Genomic DNA, 19,741 nt, shown 5'->3' on the forward strand with positions numbered 1-19,741 from the left:
TTCAAATCATACATACTCTACCTCCCTTTGGATTTGAACCTGCGACTTCTTAAGAGGAAACACAATGACCCATGAATGTGGGCATGATATATGAATCTTAACCTTGGTTTTTTCTAAAGGTCCAAAGGTTTTTCTAATGCACCATAACATGATGTTTTTTCTAATAGGTCCAAGGCTTTTTCTAACATGTCCAAAAACCCACCATGAGCAATTTTGTGTTTATTTTAGAATCTCTTTTATGTTTTTATTTTGATTAAAAAAAATTATTGTATTATTTTATCTTAATTTATCCCTTTCATTATTTATTTATTTTTATTTTCATTTAGTTTATTTATTTATTTTATGTAGTTTTATTTAATTGTTTGTTTTAGGTAGGATAATCATTTAAATAAATTGAATAATATTAATAAATAATAAGGACTGAATAAGTTAATAAATTAAATAATTAATTAAACAAACTAAATTATTAATTATTAATTATTTAAATATGTCCAATTAATTCCCCCGTCAAAGATAGTCATTTAGTTAATTTATTATATGTAAATATATAAAGTATTATATTAAATAATTTTCCCTCCCTAGTTAAATTTAGTCGTTCTTGACTTTTCCCCTTATTTAACTTACTTCTGAGATATGCCTCTTCATTTGCCCTGAAGATGAACCACACTAACTAGTTCGAAACCTGCATGGACGAAATATTCTCAATGTGATTTTTTTCCGAAATTTTTTTATTAAGAAATATATATTTAACTTAAAATCTCAATACTATAAGTTTTTCTTTGCTTATATCTAAATGTTATATTGTAAGCGTGACATTATTTGATATTTATTTTGTAATCTCAATAACTAAAATAGATAATTTCTTTTATTTTCTCAATAATATTTAAAATTGCTTATTTATAAAATGAGTTGTCTTTAGTCCGACTTTTTGGAAGCTTTTCCTGTGGGTTTTTTAGTCTAATTCCTCTAAAATCCGGCAATTTTTTTTTTATTGAAATCATAAGTTTGGTAACTTTTTGGAAGCTTTTCCCATGGGTTTTCTAGTCTAATTCCTCTAAAATCCGGCAAAAAATTTATTGAAATCATAAGTTTGGTAACCCCTGCACAATCAAAGTGCCTTAGAGGTTTTTGAGGGTGTTGAATCCATATATATAGTCAAAAAACCAATTTAAATAACACAAATGAAGATTTCAGCTCAAATTTTTCTGCCGAATTCCCGCACCCATAAAATCACATAAAAACAACTCCTTTATAAAATATTAAAATTATATATATAAATGAATATAAATAAATTTATATATATAAACGAATATTGATAATTGTAAACTCAAGTTTAAAAAATTGAATAAACATCAAATTTTAAAATGATGGGTATTTGATAATTAAATAAAAACTACGGAATTTAAACCATACAGCTAAGCATACACCTTTGATTGGGAGAAATTTAAAAGAAAATATGGGTTTTGAAATGGTCATGGTATATTCTGGCCCCTGGGTGGTCAATCTCCATTTGTATAGTGATTGCAACAGAAATCATGGAAAAACCCTCCAAGTATGGAAAAACCCTAGTCCTCGTGTGCGGAAACTACGATCATGTGCCTCAGCTACCAACAGACATGCCGAAGATTCCCACATTTTGGGCAATCAGGTCCTGCTACTGATATTTTGAGAATTAGGTATTCCGAAAAATAGGGAACAATTTTCCTTTGGGAACAAGCAAACTCGGCAGGCAGTCCACGTGCCGCATTACCTGTCACAGGACCTTTGCACATGTGTCAGCTCACGTGTCATACTGCCAGGCTGTCTGCACGCACCTAGGTCATAAAACGCCGTAGCTCCGAAGGGGCAGCATGTCTAATAACGCGGAGGAGTGGACGGCCAAGCGTAAATATCGTCACCGTTAAGGTTGAACATTGAAACCGTGCATCTATATCTGCAGGGCAGTGGAGGGAGTATGGCAGGTTATGCGGGATCGTTTTTGAATCCTTATGTGCCTGTTTCGAAGATTTCTCTTCTTTGGCATTGAATTCGAACCTGTCTTTGAAGCGATCCCAGAAAGGCTCAGTAAGTTTTGATGCTTATTAATTATGTTTGCTTGATGGTCGGAAATTTATAATACGAGGCCACAATTGATGCTTTCGGACAGTAACGCATAGTTTGAGGGTTTCTTCAAAGAAAATTGAAGAACATCTAGTATGTTTGTTTATGATTGCCTATATTTGATGTTATTGTGTAATAATTTAAATTTTGAGAGCTGATTTCTGAAGCATTTGCTACCGAAAGCAGTGAATGATCCATCCGTCAAGAAACGCTTTTAGAAAATATAAGATCTCGGAGTTTAATGCTTGGAGGAGATTCAGGCGGCTCTGTTTTTGTTATTGCCGGGCTTGTTTCATTTATGGAACCCTCTGAAGCGAAGTGAATAAATGGTGTTACAGAAATGTTTTTCATTTCTTTTCTGAACCTTTTTGCATTTTAAATTGTGTGTTTGATTAGGTCTGCGGTGCCTGTCTTACGTTTCTATTTCTATGGGAAATTTTAAGTCGCCACAATTGGAAGAACGCTATTGGGCATCTTTCAAGGAACTGAAGAAAAACGAGTATATTTTGGTCATCATTGTTTACTTTTACTAATATTGTGTGGAGTTTTAAAAGTTCAGAGTGGAGTTTTAAAATTTGAGAATAGATTTCTGAATCATTTGGTACAGCCGAGCTTATTTGGTTTATTGAAGTCCCCGAAGCCAAAATGAATAAGTGATTTTACAATAGTGCTTCCATAGCTTTTCCTCAACGTATTTATATTTCGAAATTTCCGACTGTTTGATTAGGTACGGTTTTGCCCGTCTTCACGTTTCTATTTCTCCGAGAATAAGAATAATTTAAATTCGTCACAACTGAAAAATTGCTGCCTGAAATCTATTCTTAGGAAGCATAGAAACGGATTTCTTTGAACTCTGTTCTTCGTGTGTGTATACCTTTTTAAGTCTAAATAGCTTCTTAATGACTCCCAATCTTTAGCGGTTTTGTCGGTCCTTTTGCGTTTTGTTCTGATGCACCCTGCATTTGAGAAAATGTAGGGTTAATAAGGTAGTGATTTTTGTTTAAGAAACTACCTGTTTGATGGTGGTTTTTGATAAATTTTTAGTGTATTACCGACTCAGGACGCGCGGCTGTCTTTGTCTTTGACCTCTTTTCTTCAAATATTTTGTTTGATATAAATTTTTCTTTTTGAAATGAGTTGGAATCTTTCGCGCCTTTGTCGGTATTTTTTGACAGCCTGCATTTAGGAAAATGTAAGATTTCCCGTGTAGTCGTGAGTTGTGTTTAAGAAACTGGATATTTGATGGTGGCATATGGTAAATTCTCACCCTATTCTGCGGATTTGTGTCAGCTGCTAATGTTGTTGATTGAATTAAATGTCTATATTTTTATCTTCATTCAATGAATCAATATTTTTTCGGATATTCGCACAGCTTATGTCGGCGACCGGTTTTTCGGTCTCTCTTTCTTGAATGATGCTTCCGTTATGCAATCGCAGAAACGCATTGACGTTTATGTCTAATTATCGTGTATCTCTGTGCTGTGTTTTCAACAAAACGAAGGTCAGAAGCGGCCTCTCAGTCATTTGAGAAAACATAAGTAACGGCCTCAGAGCACTGATTTTGTACGTTTGTAATCGTTCTTAGTTGCACCACACCCGGAAAGAAGAAGAAGCCGTCAGCTTGAACAGTCAACGCTTAATCCAGGCATTTTCCTAAACCAACGCTGTGAAATAACTTCGTATAATTGTTTGTCACATACAGACAGTCACCCTTTTTTTCTGTTGTTTTGCAGCAGCAGAGCGGTAAAATAATCTTTGTTCTTGCAAGAACACTCAACCGACTTCTTTTGTGCCATTCCTTTAAAAGATACACAAGAGCTCTGTTCCGGTTTGGTTTTTGAGATCTGCTGTTTTATTTCTTGCGACTGGTGCTCAAAATCGGACTGCTTGTTAAAAATTCGCTCTGAATTGTGTGTCCTACTTCGAATTATGGTTTGCAACATTTATGGATTGTAAATTAAATATTCAAGTCAATCACTAGTTAGAAAGGATTAGACACAAAGTGTTTCTGACAAAATACTGCCATGGCGTGGCTGCCGCTCTCAAGAAGGATACTCCAGTCAGCCCGTTCAGCGCGCTTGTTATCTGTACCGTGTATTTCCGAGTCTTCTAAGACCAATTTATGGACTTATACAAGGATAGAGAATCGGCTAAATAGTAATCTTAGTCGGTGGATTTCTACATCTCAGCAGAGCAGCTATGGTTCGGCGGAGCGAGTTCCCGTGGTGGAGCACAGTGGGAGTGATGTACAGGATAAAGTGGAGTGTTTACCTGGTTTGGAACCGACTAAGCCCGGTGAGAAGGCTCGGGTCGTAGTCATTGGCACAGGCTGGGCCGGTTGTCGTCTGATGAAAGGGCTGAATACGAATCTGTACGATGTTGTCTGCATATCACCACGTAATCACATGGTTTTCACTCCCTTGTTGGCTTCTACGTGCGTTGGGACTCTGGAATTTCGGTCGGTGGCAGAGCCAGTTAGCAGAATTCAACCTGCACTGGCCAAGTCCCCGAATTCTTACTTTCTTCTCGGAAAGTGCACCAACGTAGATGAACAAAAACACGAGGTATGTTTAAACCCCCTAACGGAAAAATTCCATTTCTTCCAATGATTGATATCCTAACTATTTTCTGTAGAATCTAAGTAACATTATATGCATTTGTTCTAATTAGTCTTCTACATACATAATGGAGGCTGAAATAGTACTTCATCTGAAAGACATTATGCAAACATGTGCACTACACGTCCCAGTTGCAGGAGTGATGATTTTGCACCTTTTTCTTTGGTCCGTTTTGCCACATTTAGAGTCAAATGCTCTCTTGAAAGTGCATCCAACATAAAACACTGATTCATAAGTTTTGAGGGGTTAGCGTTCTTTTTCTAGTATAACGTTTGATCGGTGTTAATATATTTTTATTAGTCTTAATTAAATGAATAAGAGCCCTGGAAATCAAAGATAAAATAACGAAGAAGAATCTGAGAAGAGGGACAGTACACACTAACTAATGAAGAATCCACAAAAAAATTTCAATTCTTCCGAAAACTGAAAATTCAGGAAAGGAAGATTGCACAATAAAGAAATGAAGAATTCACTAAAAAATTAAATTCATCTGAAAACTGAAAAAATTCAGGAATTCTCCAGGTTCATTTTATTCTAAAAAAACTGCTTTTATTTTTCATGAAGTTGGAGCAAGCCACAATATTTGATGGTCATGTTCTCTCTCACACACATATATATATTTCCAAGACACACACATATATATATATATTTCCAAGGAAAACATATGGGAAACCAAAAAGTGTCCCTCCCCACATTTGTGCTTATCGTACCCACTAAACACGTCAACATAGAGATTAGTGTCTTCAACCCAAGGGAATTCAAGCCGGTCACCTGCTGGCACGTAACTAGTCAAATGCCCAACGACATTGACAGCCATTTGTTCAGCTAATCCCTTGACTTGTATTGATCTATATATCGGTATGGGTTTGAGAAAATTTGCAGTCAATGCTGTGGTCTTTTATTTATCTGAGAAAATGGCAGTCAATGCTGTGGTCTCTCATTTGTCTGAAGCATTGGAGGTTCACTGCCCTACCGCAATTCCTAATCTGTTTTTATTTAATTTGCAGGGTCTTCTAACTTTAGATTGAGATCATATTCTTGGTCTCTCCTCAACTTGGTTACGACTCTATTCTGTTTATAATATGGTTCTGCGAGACTCGATAGAATAATGCAATTCATTTTATCGGCTTCATCAGCACTTTTCTTTGAGAAAGTACAAGCCACAATATTTGATGGTCATGTTCTCTCACACACACACAAACATATATATATAATGCAATTCATTTTATCGGCTTCGTCAGCACTTTTCTTTGAGAAAGTACAAGCCACAATATTTGATGGTCATGTTCTCTCACACACACAAACATATATATATATATATATATATATATATATTTCCAAGGAAAACATATGGGAAATCAAAAAGTGTCCCTCCCCACATTTGTGCTTGTCGTCCCCACTAAACACGTCAACATAGAGATTAGTGTCTTCAACCCAAGGGAATTCAAGCCGGTCACCTGCTGGCACGTAACTAGTCAAATGCCCAACGACATTGACAGCCATTTGTTCAGCTAATCCCTTGACTTGTATTGATCTATATATCGGTATGGGTTTGAGAAAATTGCAGTCAATGCTGTGGTCTTTTGTTTATCTGTGAAAATGGCAGTCAATGCTGTGGTCTCTCATTTGTCTGAAGCATTGGAGGTTCACTGCCCTACCGCAATTCCTAATCTGTTTTTATTTAATTTGCAAGGTCTTCTAACTTTAGATTGAGATCATATTCTTGGTGTCTCCTCAACTTGGTTACGACTCTATTCTGTTTAATATGGTTCTGCGAGACTTGATAGAATAATGCAATTCATTTTATCGGCTTCGTCAGCACTTTTCTTTGAGAAAGTTCCGAGTAGTTAATGCCCTCTGAAGGAGAGTTAGGAGCGTCTACTAAATGTCTCTTCAGATAAACCATTTTAATTAAATTAAGATTCCAGTACATTAAAATAATCTTTATATGCAAATCACTTCAATTGGAAAAAAATATAGAAAATCATCCATTACAACAAGAGCAATACACAGAGGAAGGATACATCTTAGAAATTTGAATAATTCTAATGTCCATAAATCGACAAAAAGCATCAATGGAACTGGTAAATAAACAAAGTTCAACATATCTCGATTCCCAAGGTAGAGTAGCGCCTAAACCTCTAAGGCATCTCCAAGCTCGAATAAAACTATTGTCCATGAATCAACACAATGCATCAATGGAACTGGTAATACACCAAGCTTAATATGTCAAGGTAAGGTGGTATCTAAGCCTCTAAAGCATCTCCAAGCTAAAGCATAGAAGGAAACTGCAAACAATTTTTAAAGCATACAATGAGTTAGCCTTGCACTCTCTGTAATGAAGACATCCAGATTCCAAATGCAAGCATGTTGTTGGAGCACAGGGCACCAAAGAGCTCTTTTTGAGGCTATGTTTTCTCATCTTCACTTTTACTTGCAGACCTGATATGTGAAGAATATGAATGTTTTTGTTTCCTTGGCTTATTGCTTGTGGTTTTTAGAGAAGCAGTCGTCAAATAATTGACTTTGTAGGACTGGAATATAGCTTGAATTGCTAAAATAAGCAAGATAATAGTTATTTCTAAAAGAAAATTGTTTTGGATTCAGGTTTACTGTGAGGCTGTCGGGGATAACAATGTATCAACCTCTCAGCAGAATTGGCGTTTTAAGGTTGCATATGACAAACTTGTCATTGCATCGGGGGCTGATGCACTCACTTTTGGAATTCATGGGGTTAAGGAGCATGCTATATTTCTTCGGGAAGTTCACCATGCACAGGAGATTCGTAGGAAGCTTTTACTCAACTTAATGCTTTCTGAAGTACCTGGTGAGTTTTCTATGATCAACTATTTTTATGTTTAAATAGAAACTTGGTGCTACACTTGTACATTAGCCCTGAGACAACCTAAATAAAAACAGTCCACCATTGGAATTAGATGTCGGATTGTTGGATCTCAGATAGGGAAAACACACTATAAATTCCAGTTCTTTTACACATTTATTTGTTGTTTGAATATTCTCTTATTTGGAGTGTTGTGTTTTCTGTTTTAACAAGAACAACCATATTTTGTATTAGAAAGTTGCTGCAGTTGCACTGGTCAGCATAATAATACAAAAATAAAGTAACTATCCAAAAAGACATCCTGAAAATTGTCCAAATTTGGAGTTTACTGGCTAAAGAAACAAAACAATCCTTTGCAAAGGATTTTGGATAGCTACTACTTGTGTAAAGTTATAAACTCAAGGTATGGTGGCTGTAAGTAGGATTTTTGACCAGACTCTCAACCATTTGTTGGAGAGCAATGCACTCAATTTGTCTATTTTGATTGTGTGTAAGGTTTTCAAAATGAAGGCATACTCAGTGTTTCTAGCTTCTTCCGGAAATGATAATTCCTGGGAATGCATCCTATCAGTATTAGAGAAAATTTAATTCCTATTATTAGGGATGAAATCTTCTTGCCTCCTTAGAGCTCTGTGAATATTAGTGGTTTCACATAATGGGCTTTTCCTAGGATGATCATGGTCCATTATAAAGGCACTAGATAACACCTGCAAAACCTCTCATCACTGCTTTTTGCTAACAATCTATCATAACCACTAACTTCACCCCTTTCCAAAATTCCGTTAGGTATCTGATCTACAACCAGCATTTCCACATTCTGCAGCTGATGGTGAACAGTCTCATCTTCATTGACCTCCTCCAGAGTAAACCCAATTGACAGCCTAGTATTTGAGATCAGTGAAATAGGATTGTTGACCAGACTCAACCATCGTTGAAAAGCAACACACTCAATTTGAAGATTTTCAATTTGCCTCTTTTGATTGTGTAAGGTTTCCAAATGAAGGCATATTCAGTGTTTCTAGCTTCTTCCTAGGAATGCATCCTATCAGTAATAGAGAAAATTGAATTTCTATTATTAGTGATGAAATCTCCTTGCCTCCTCAGAGCTTTTTGAATATTATTGGTCTTACATAATGGGCATCTCCAAGGATCCTCATGGTCCATTCTAAAGGAACTGCATAACACTTGTAAAACTCCTTACCACTGCTCACTGCTAACAATCTATCATAACCAATAATTTGACCCCTTTCCAAAAATCCCCTAGGTAATTGATAATAGAGCTGAAGACTATCCCTCTTTAAGATTGAGCCACCAACCCCTTTGATTTCTCACGCAGAGAGGAAGGGGCATCGTAGGCTTTAGGAGTAGATGAATTCTAGGAAGCTAAACTAGGAAACAACCCGCACCAGAACTAATGAACCAAATAGGGTTGAGTGAGCTGGGACCACAAAGCAACTGAATAGAGTTGAGCAATTCAGGATGCATGAAATGAAACTCGAAAACCCACAAAAGAGAACCAGGACCCAATTCAAGGTGAAAGGAAAAGCTCCACTTTGGACCAGGATGAAACAGGCAAGGAACCATACAGCAATAATACACATAAATTCCCCAAATTTCAAATCTGAAGCCAAATCCATTTTGTCACTTGCGGTTAAACTCAAATTTAAGTGCAATATATGATCCTGCCCCCACATTAAATGCTGTGTGTGTGACAGTATTGTGAAGGTAATGCTCCTTGGTCATTGCATGTTATAGTCAAATTGGCCATGCTGATGAATGTGCCCCTGGTTTCTCATGCAACTCCAATACATGACTTTGGATTAAAAGTTAAGGTGGAGGAGGCTGGGGAAATTGAAGTCCCACTTTTTGTTCTTAAGATGACACAGTGCAGCTGAGCAGCATTATCGGCCAGTTGATCTACCTTTTGGTTGTGTCCCCTTAGGATATGGTAGTATCCAACACCTTTGATTTTTTTCCTTATTATCTTAACAATTCTTATAACTAATGTCAAATACCCAATTGCAATAAATCTTTTGATATGACTTTCATCGAGAAACTTCAACCCTAATAATAGAGTCAATGCCTCTGCTTGATTGTTTGATGCTCTACCCCTAGACTTTGTTCAAAGATATTTTCTTGATTTCCTCCAGGATCCAGAACGATTCCCATCCCATTTGTGCCATCCCTTTATTTGGGGTGTTGTTATTGAAACCTTATTACTTACAATTCAATATCTGAATTACTGGTCATATATACTTTGTTCAAATATTCCCACACAGTTTCATTTATTGTTCTTCTGAGGATCAGTGAGGCCGTTTTTAGTATTTCAAATGCTAGAATTCATCATTCTGTTTAATGTTTTTCTTTCTGACAATCAAGTCTAATATTACTAATTAGTTCTAAAGAGAACAATCATGAATGTGAATTTGAATCTTGCAAATCAAATTTAATACCATCTATATGATATAAAGATGGTAATCATTGATGTAGATTTGAGACTTGAATCAGAGTATTCGTTTTTTTTAGATGGGAACATTTAATTCTAGAACGTTTTGTGATGGTCTCATATAACTACAAGGGAGGAAAGAATTCGTTTTGCAGAAAGCATAACGAAATTGCAAGCACATAACATTTCTTTTTTCTAGTAGTAAAGTTTTTTTTTTTTTTTTTTTGTCTTTTCTTAATTTTGACTAGAAAATATTTATTATGTTTTACAATTGGGTTATCTTTGGCGAAGAGCCACAACTAAGTAGTCATAATAATGTGAAACAAAATCCTTAGTAAGGGAAATGGTACTGTGATTTATTAAGCTTAAGAAGGCATTTCGAAGATAATAATCACAGGCAAGGGAGCCCACAAAGCACTCAAGCTCTTATATTCTAAGTCATTACTGGATTAAGGGAATGCTACTGTGTTTTGCTAATGAATCAACCTGGGGATTTGCACCCCAAAACCAGCGTTTCAATTGCAAAACTTTTGGGGTGTGGAGTACTTCATAAGCATCCTTGTTATATAATTGTTCCTACTATGGGGTGTGGAGTACTTCATAAGCATCCTTGTTATATAATTGTTCCTACTATGGGATTATTACACACGACTTACTCTACTTTGCCAAATCTACTTCTTTTTCACTTTTGCTTTTGCTGAGATAAAACACAAGCATGCACACATTGTGCCACAGCCCTCAAAATTCGTGCCTTTTTTCTGCAGTACAAACAGCACAATAAATGCACTGTACCCTGCCTTGATTTTTTTGTGTGCTTCCTGGAAATTCATGCCAGCTGCTTGAAAAATCATGCTGTACCTGCTGTACCTTGGGATTTGTGCCCTCTGCTGTACAATTTCACTCTTGAAATTCGTGCCTCTGCTGCTGTATTTTTCTCCCTTGGAATTCATCCCGTTTGCTGCTCTCTTTCTCTTCAGCTCAGCTCCTCTTGTGTTCTCTCCTTTTCTCCAAGGCTCGCGAAGGAAAACGAAATGAAATTGGTGTCTCTTGCCCTTGACTTTTTGTCTTTTCACAAGGAAACCTAAGATCCAATGGCTAAGATTTAATCTTCGCCATTGAGAACAAGGTCGATATAATCTCTCATTGACCCACTTAATTCACTTAGACTTAATACTCATAAACATAAGATCCAATGGCTAAGATTTAATCTTCGCCATTGAGAACAAGGTCGATATAATCTCTCATTGACCCACTTAATTCACTTAGACTTAATACTCATAAACTCACTTTATCGCCTCATCACCTTTTTCATTAATTAGACCAAAAAGTCACTTTATGACTTTGTTTCTCATAAAGTTTCGTAAAGTCATTTTAAAGTCATTTTAACTTTGTTTCTCATAAAGTTAAATCAAGGGGTCATGTTGGACACTTTTTCCTAGGCAAGACACCATGCCTTAGGAAACACTTGTCCTTGGTACACTTTTTCTAATAGCGACTTTTTCTAATAGCGAATTTCTTGAATAAGCAGATAAATTTTGTAAAGTTACAACTGTGAGTTATGGTGTATCTTGTGCATTCAAATGAAAGTTAGTGCTTAATTTTTTGATGGCCAGCCGTTGATCCCCACTCTATGGGGACAAAAGTGACTCATCGTTGGATTCCTCTTTTCCTCTACAACTATTAGCATCTACAATGACATATTTTTTGAGGCCAAGCATCAATTGTCACTCTGTGGGGCTAAAAGTGACTCATCATTCAAATATGACTCTTTCTCGACAACTGTTAGTATCTACTATCTACAACGTTATAACTCTCTTTCTCTACAACTGTTAGTATCTACAACGTTATACCAATAAGAAGAGCTGGATAAGAATGATGAACCATTCTCTGGAGGCTTCAAGGTTTAATAATGTGAAGAAAATTATCAATTTGGAGTGCTTCATTACATCAAGGATATGTCTTTTTGTTTGCCTATTGAGTTGCTACTACCAGATTTTAAGTGGCACCTTAAAATAAGAACCGTGGGTATTCAAATCAGATGAAGAAATATGAACAAGTTATTCTTTAAGTGCAAGCAACTCAGAAAAAAATTCTAAATGAAATAGCCTTGAATCGGGTGCATTTCCATGGATTGTTCAAGATCCAAAGTGGGTTATAACCCTCATAAACCATTATGAGGTTCCGACAAGAAAAGACTTCACTTTACCATAAATGATAAAATAAAAGGATTGATGTTGGTGTCGATTAGGGATGGGAACCCTTAATAATAAAATGTAAAGATGCTATGAACATTGAGATCTTGTTTAAGATTTATAGCTTGGTGGAGAAGAATCAGATAACAAGGGTGCAACACCTCTCACAGGGAGCAGAGACAACACAGAGTCAGCAAGATAGAGTTAGCAGCATTGTGGGAGGAGAGATGAAGGGGATTCTCCATCTCATCAAGGTTGACATTGCCCTAAATCTATTAGATAAAACATCATGATTCTGCATCCCAAATAAAACTAATTTTGAGAAGACGAAGCTATGTCATTGGCTTCAGGTAAAGTCAAGGAAATATTGTCAAAGGAAGAAAGACTTATTAGGCATGGTGGAAAGGCTGTAGGGATTGAGAGTCTTTGAAACACTCCATGGTAGGCTGATTTGGACATCATGAGTATTACAACTAGCCCAAAGTTTCTGTCCCTTATCTATTTTCTCCTCTATACACATTGTTATTTTGTGAATCATTTTGTCAAGTTCTGGTATAATTTTAGGTTAAGGTCGAGTTCTAAACATATTTTGAAATTGACAGATGGTCATCCCATGCTCACTCAAAGAAATGGGCCAGTCTCTAGGGCAGGAACTCAATAGTGTAGTAAGTGCAGGAACCTATCCATTCTCACCCAAAGACTAGGAGCTTGGACTGGGATGGCCCCTAGTGTGGGAATTCAATAGTCTAGTAACTGAGAGAACCTATGTATTTCCACCCAAAGACAGGAGCTTGAAACAACTTATAGATGCAAAAGTAGAGGAAGAATGCGTACACTCTTGAATTTTCTGTTCAACATTTCAGTTTATGCAGAACCAAAGTTTTGACAAGTGTTTGAGATTCAGCTGTAATGTATAAGTTCCATGACTGCAGATATGCTGTCATGAGTGAAACCTTAACAAGGGGGTCTCATATTACACATACAAAATCTGGTGTGCTGGTAAGGGTTTCACCTTAAAAAATTGCTCTGATCATATAATTTGGTAGCTCATCTCACAGGAAGGATGAGGATGGACAAGTGCAATATCCTCGACCACCTTTGTCGCCAATCTATTTTGCACATTAGCATGATAGAATTTAGAATTAAGTTCCAATGCATATTACCATGGTAGAGCTTATACTTCAATTTGAAAGCCAAAAAACTGAAACCTCTTCGTTATTTTATTACGTTCCATCTTTTGGTAACTATTTCCTTTATATTATTTAACATCCCTCCTTTCGGTCCCGTTGTTTTGTATTCTAACATCCTTCTTCCTGAGCATGGTCTCTATGTCTTCATATGTTACCCAAGCTAAGTATATTTTCGTGGTGGTGTACAAGATCATGTATAATACTTGGTCATTCCGGCTTACTCTATTAGTTCAACATTGTCAGGTAAGATTAAAAAATAAACTAAATGTTGAGATAATAAATTCAGATAATGGAAAATACTCCTGAGGTTATAGTTACCTTTGGGAGCTCAAAGTTTGCACTTTGTTAATAGATGGCTTGGAAATTGTGTGGGTTTAAAAACAAATCTTGATTTCCCTTGCCTTAAGAGTCCCTCAAAATCCAATCCATCTCATCATTCTTAGCATTTGTGAATAAAATATATTTGGCAAATGTTGAAAATATACTAGCACAACCACATTAATAAATGTTTAATAAATGTGGTTGATATAGACACATATCAATTAGAGATTGAACCTCAATATTCATTATCCATTTATATGAATTCATTTAGGTTTAAGTGGCTGAACAAATTCCAGCCATCAATTGTGGTTGAATAGTACGACGTTAGACATCCGTGTCTCTCCATGCCTTCTTTGTGTTTACTAGGTTTTAGAGTTTCTTTGAATCTCTGTCCATGTCTCCTCTGAGAGGTGCCAAATTGCTCAATGTCTATCGATCGGGGATACAAAAGTGATGCAAAATGTGAGAAATCCAAGTTGGACCCATCGGTGGAAATATTTGGAAGATGATAAATGATAGGTTGAGATTTATAATGTTTTGAGTATCTATCCATTTTTGTTGAGTAGAGCCAGAGCCAAATCCCTGGACTTGTATGGATGTGGTATGGTTCCAAAAGTAATACACAATGTGAGGAATCCAAGTTGGTCCACCAGTGGAAAAATTTGGTGACTGATAAATGATAGGTTGATATTGGGATTATTTTGTGGTTCATACTCTCTACTAATCTAAGAAATTGACATGAGGGCATCTTCTATCAACATTGCCAACATAGTTCGTACTCTACTAATTAAAAAAATTGACATGAGCGCATCTTCTATCAACATTGCCAACATATGAAACAACCACTATTCATATTAACCCAATGCAACAACTAATCTAAAAAAATTGACATGAGCGCATCTTTTATCAACATTGCCAACATATGAAACAACCATTGTTCATATTAACCCAATGCAACAACACTGTGGCCATGCCTGTATTCAGGACTATTGTTGAAATCAATTTTATCAAAAAATACTTGAATGCTTTGCAATCTGCAAAGAAATCCATACCTAGTAGTGTTGTCGTAGCCCATTCCATTCTATTGGACTATGTATTGGTAGCTCAGATGATCATGCTTTGGAAATTAAAAGACATGTTAGTTTAATTTATAAAAACCTAAACCCTAATGACATCAATTTCAAACCTAGAAACTTGTGTAGCTGTAAGAAGCCTTCTAGACCCTTGCATGCCAAACTGGATGCTCCACAGGGACAAAAACTAGATGGAAAGAGCTTACAGACTTAGAGTTGAAGTTTTCAAATCATTTCTTTAGGACTCCCCCTCGGCATGTTGTCAATGAAATGGTTCATTCCTCAAATGGACTTATGATAAATAAAACGAAGCTTTCTGATCGAGAATTCAAATGCAAACACATGAATGGGGAGAGTAGTGTTTTTGGAATTCCACACATATTAATAGTGTGGACTCTTGGTGTTTCAATGTTTTGAAATTGTTGAAACTCCTTTAATTTCATCCATTGGATTGTGTATACGACTAAGAATATTCTCCCACAATTAAATCTAAGCCACACATAATCTTTTATTTTATAAAGAATCAAAATTTATGCACCCCAATTCCAATATAGAGCACACTTTGGATTGTGTATATGACTAAGACTATTCTCCCACAATTAAATCTGAGCCCCATCCATAATCTTTTATTTAATAAAGAATCAAAATTCATGCACCCTAATTCTAATCTAGACCATGCCTATTGGCATAATTATATGTGATGACAAATGTTAAGAAAATTAATTAAGTTGTATCAACAAGATGCTTTGGGGTTAGTCCCAAAGTGTCTTTACCGAGCTAGGAGAGTGCTAGGTCTACTAGTCCATTGATGATCTTTCATGGACGTATGGATGGCTTGGGACATGTACTAGTTTTTGACAAAAAATTTGATCTTGATTTCCCTTGTCTTGGGAGTCCCTGAAAATCTAATCCATCTCATCATTATTGGCATTCATGAATAAAATATATTTGGAAAATGTTGAAAATATACTAAGTTGCACGAAACGGGGAAACGGGTACGAGTTTCCGAAACGGGAAGCGATACGAAACGCGACCTCCCCAAATTTTGGAAACGGGGAAACGCGAATATATATATATATATATATATATTGAAAATATTTATATATATATATATATATATATATATATTGAAAATATTTAAATATATATATATTGAAAATATTTAAATATATATATATATATATATATATATATATATATATATATATATATATATATATATATGTGCAATCATAAAGCATAAATGATACATTATAATCTATTACACTTAAACATTAAGATTTAATTTACATCACATTTACTCATGAATGATCACATAATGAAAATAAAAATATCGGAATATCCAAAAGCAACTATATATCCAAATCTCAAAATCAGCCTTTATTTATATTAATATATGAGGCTGCAAGTACAATAAAGACTATAAGGCTGCAAGAGAGAGATCCAAATCAGGATTTTCTGCATCCACATCCCATTCTTTAGAAGGGCCACTGTTGTATTGGGAGTCTCCTCCTACATAGTCGAACGACCTTAGTGCTCTTGATTAAATACACGTTTCATACCCTAGTGCCCTACATGATCTTGATTATTGGGAGTTTCCCCTGCATAGAGGGCTTAGTTCTCTTGTTTAAATACAAGTTCCATACCCTAGTACATGATAAAATCTAATGGAAACATTGCAATCCCTCCAATCCTGAAATCCTGAAAAACAAATAAGTCTGCTGGATTTTGAGTGAGATCTAAAATTCTACATTCTCCATATGAAATCCAATGAGGGTGAAACCACTCTCAAACATCCTGAGTCATTTCATGGTAATGTTAAAAATTTAAGTAAAAGGATGAAAATGGAAAATAAAGGAGAATATCACTTTTACTTTAAGAATTTAACATTACCATGAACTGCATATCCCTCAAACTTCCTGATGAACTGCATATCAACACTAGGGCAAAAATTCACTTTTATAACTTTAAACACGCATCTAGAAGCAACAAGAAGTCACTAACATACCCTAAAAGTAAATTAAAAAACAAATTTAAAAAAAAAAAATTAAAAAAACACAAGTTAATGAGGAAACATGGGTCGTACGGCCCTGAAACGTGTTTCCGGTCGTATTGGCCACGTTTCCGTTTCGGGAAACGTGGTAGTACAGCGAGAAACGCATTTCACGGCCGTACCAAACGTGTTTCCGCGTTTCGTACCCGTTTCCGTACGGAAACGGACCTCTATACCACGTTTCCTGCAACATAGAAAATATATTATTTGTGATGTCAACCTTAGGTAAGAAAATTCAACAAGATGCTTTGCGGTTAGTCCAAAAGTGTCTTTACCTAGCTAGGCGAGTGCTAGGTCTACTAGTCCATTGGCGATCCTTCATGGACGTATGGATGGGTTAGTTAGGTTAAATGCTTGACCCTGTATGGAGTGCCAACATAGGGCACTTACCCAAAAGGTGGTTATACTATTTGACATTATGACCAACCCGTTGGGGGAGTTGGTCGCTTGATTGGGAGATGTGTCTACATAGGAGGAGAGCGTTAGGCACTCAGAGGAGGGCTCTTAGCCCTAAGAGCATGGGACCATGTGACATGGAGGAGTTGGTCGCTTGATTGGGAGAGGTGTCTACATAGGAGGAGAGCCTTAGGCACTCAGAGGAGGGCTCTTAGCCCTAAGAGCATGGGACCATGTGACATGCACCTTGGAGATTCGACACTTGACTTGAGGATGCTTGACAAGTTGACATGACAAGCATACTTCATGGTGGTTGGTTGTGGACTTGGACACATATGTTGAGGAGAAGGCTTGGAGCATAGTAACCACCTTGGTACACATGTTGAAGAGTGTTGGGCACAAAATAACATGTGCACATAGCTATAAGAGGGATCCCTTGCATGAGGAAAAACTTGGGTGGTGAACCACCATGGAAGAGGGAGCATTGTGCTAGCAACATGTGGGAGAGCACACCATCTTGGGGAATGGGTATTGAGCTCAAGGAGAGTCATGCTTGGAGGGCACAACACCTTGGGTATACGAACTTTGCTATCCACTTTGTACAATTTGTTCATTTGCTTCAGCTATTGTTTGAGGTATTGCTGCTACAATAGTCTTGTCTATGCTTCCATCCCATGCTTTATCTTCTTTGAGTTCAATATCCCTACTCATTATCACCTTCTTTGTGACTCGATTATACAATTTGTATGCCTTGGACTGATCATTGTACCCAATAAAGATGCATTTTTCATTTTTGTCATTTAGGTTCCTTCTCAACTTCTTGCACATGAGCATATGCCACATAACCAAATATTTGTGGTGTGCTATACCAACTCATATCTGTCTATGCTTATGAAACTTTATTCTTCACACTTGTAGTGGGAGATCTATTCAAAACATAAATAGATTAAGCTACTGCTTCTCCCCAAAAATCGTTTAAGTGTTTTGTTGTCAACATGCCTCTAAACATATTCGTGATGATTTTGTTTTTATTCTTAGCTACACCATTTTGTTGAGGAGTATATCTTGTTGAAAATTGTCTTTTGATTCCATGTAGTTTGCAAAAATCATGAAAATCATTTGAATCATACCCACCTCCTTTGTTTGATCTTAACACTTTAATTTGATGACCACTTTGCTTCTCTACCAATGCCTTGAATTGTCTGAACTTGTCAAATGTTTTGGATTCCTTTGCAAGGAAGTACACCCAAGTTTTTCCATCATAATCATCTATGAAAGTCAAGTAGTAATAACTTACTTCCTCCTAGTGACTAGGTCTACCTTGGAGCACACAATTTGTATGAACCAACCGAAGTTTTTCTATCATAATCATCTACGAAAATCAAGAAGTAATAGCTTACTTCCTCCCAGTGACTAGGTCTACCTTGGACCACACAAATTTGTATGAACCAACTGTAAAAATTTCTGTTTTCCCACCCCGGTTTTCAGTTTCTCCTTATTTCTCCCATGTAGTTAAATGTCCATTTCCATAACCATACATTTAACAGACTGAAAAAAATAAATATTGCTGAAAACACAAATTCTGGAAATTTTTCAGAATGCTGGAAATTGCAGAATTAAAAATCAGCAATTAAAAACAGCCATTAAAACACATTAAAACACTGATATTTTTGGTCAACTTGACCCTGGAAAAACCCCCTACAACTCTTGGGGAAAACCAGTTTGAGAGCTCTTCTTTATTTCTGAAAATTGTCTTTTTACAGTGAGAATTATTCAGCAAAAAATCAGCAAGCAAATTTACAACTTATCTCATTTCCCGTGCCTCACAGCAATCTGGAAATTACAGCAAACAGGACAGCAATAAATGCTGTACGACCTCCGTTTTGTGTGCAGAAAAATCAGCAAACTGCTCCTCGATTTTTGTGCAAAAATCTGCCTTTCACTATGTGCTGAATCAGCTGTACAAATCTGCTCAACTGCTGCCTTGGAATGTGTGCCAAGCTGCTGTCTCCTTCTCCTTCCTGCTCAGAAATCTCTCTTGCTCTCTTGCTCTCCTTCTCCCAATCTGCTCATGAAAGAATGAATGACCTTTTCCTCCTTTAATATAACTCCAAGTGACTTTTGGGTGATTCAAGTGACTTTTGGGTGATCTCTAAATCCAATGGCTGAAATAGATTTAGATCAATGGTTGAGATTAAATGCTCATTTAAATCTCACTTTCTATTTTTTAATTCACCCCACTTTAATAAAGACCCACTTAGTCATTTATTTTCAAAGTCACTTTTCCTTTCTAATTTTTCATTGACTTTATAAAAGTCACTTTAAAATTAGACTTAATAACTTTATCACTTAAAGTCACTTTTAAATTAGATTTAACTTTATAAAATTATAAAGTCACTTTAGGAGAAAAATTAAATTCTTTTGGACACTTTTCCCTAGGCCAAAGATCAAAGCCTAAGGGAACCACCTGTCCTCCGGTACCAAATTTCAACACTCCCTCTTACCGAGGA

General features: G+C 36.2%; 1 protein-coding gene across 1 annotated transcript in view; it reads left to right on the top strand.

Moving 5' to 3' along the window:
• The first annotated feature begins 1,655 nt into the window (after nt 1-1,655).
• The window catches only part of LOC149210281 (internal alternative NAD(P)H-ubiquinone oxidoreductase A2, mitochondrial-like), a 44,051-nt gene continuing 25,965 nt past the window's right edge, over nt 1,656-19,741 (top strand). The window contains exons 1-4 of the mRNA XM_089396670.1: nt 1,656-2,064; nt 3,602-3,745; nt 3,834-4,664; nt 7,326-7,545. Coding sequence (XP_089252796.1) covers nt 4,125-4,664; nt 7,326-7,545 — 760 coding nt within the window. The 5' untranslated portion in view covers nt 1,656-2,064; nt 3,602-3,745; nt 3,834-4,124. The remainder of the gene's footprint in view (nt 2,065-3,601; nt 3,746-3,833; nt 4,665-7,325; nt 7,546-19,741) is intronic.

This window comes from Pinus tabuliformis, chromosome 1_2, assembly GCF_031772625.1.
Source record: "Pinus tabuliformis cultivar Carrire ecotype Pingquan chromosome 1_2, CPIR1, whole genome shotgun sequence".
NCBI lineage: Eukaryota > Viridiplantae > Streptophyta > Pinopsida > Pinales > Pinaceae > Pinus > Pinus tabuliformis.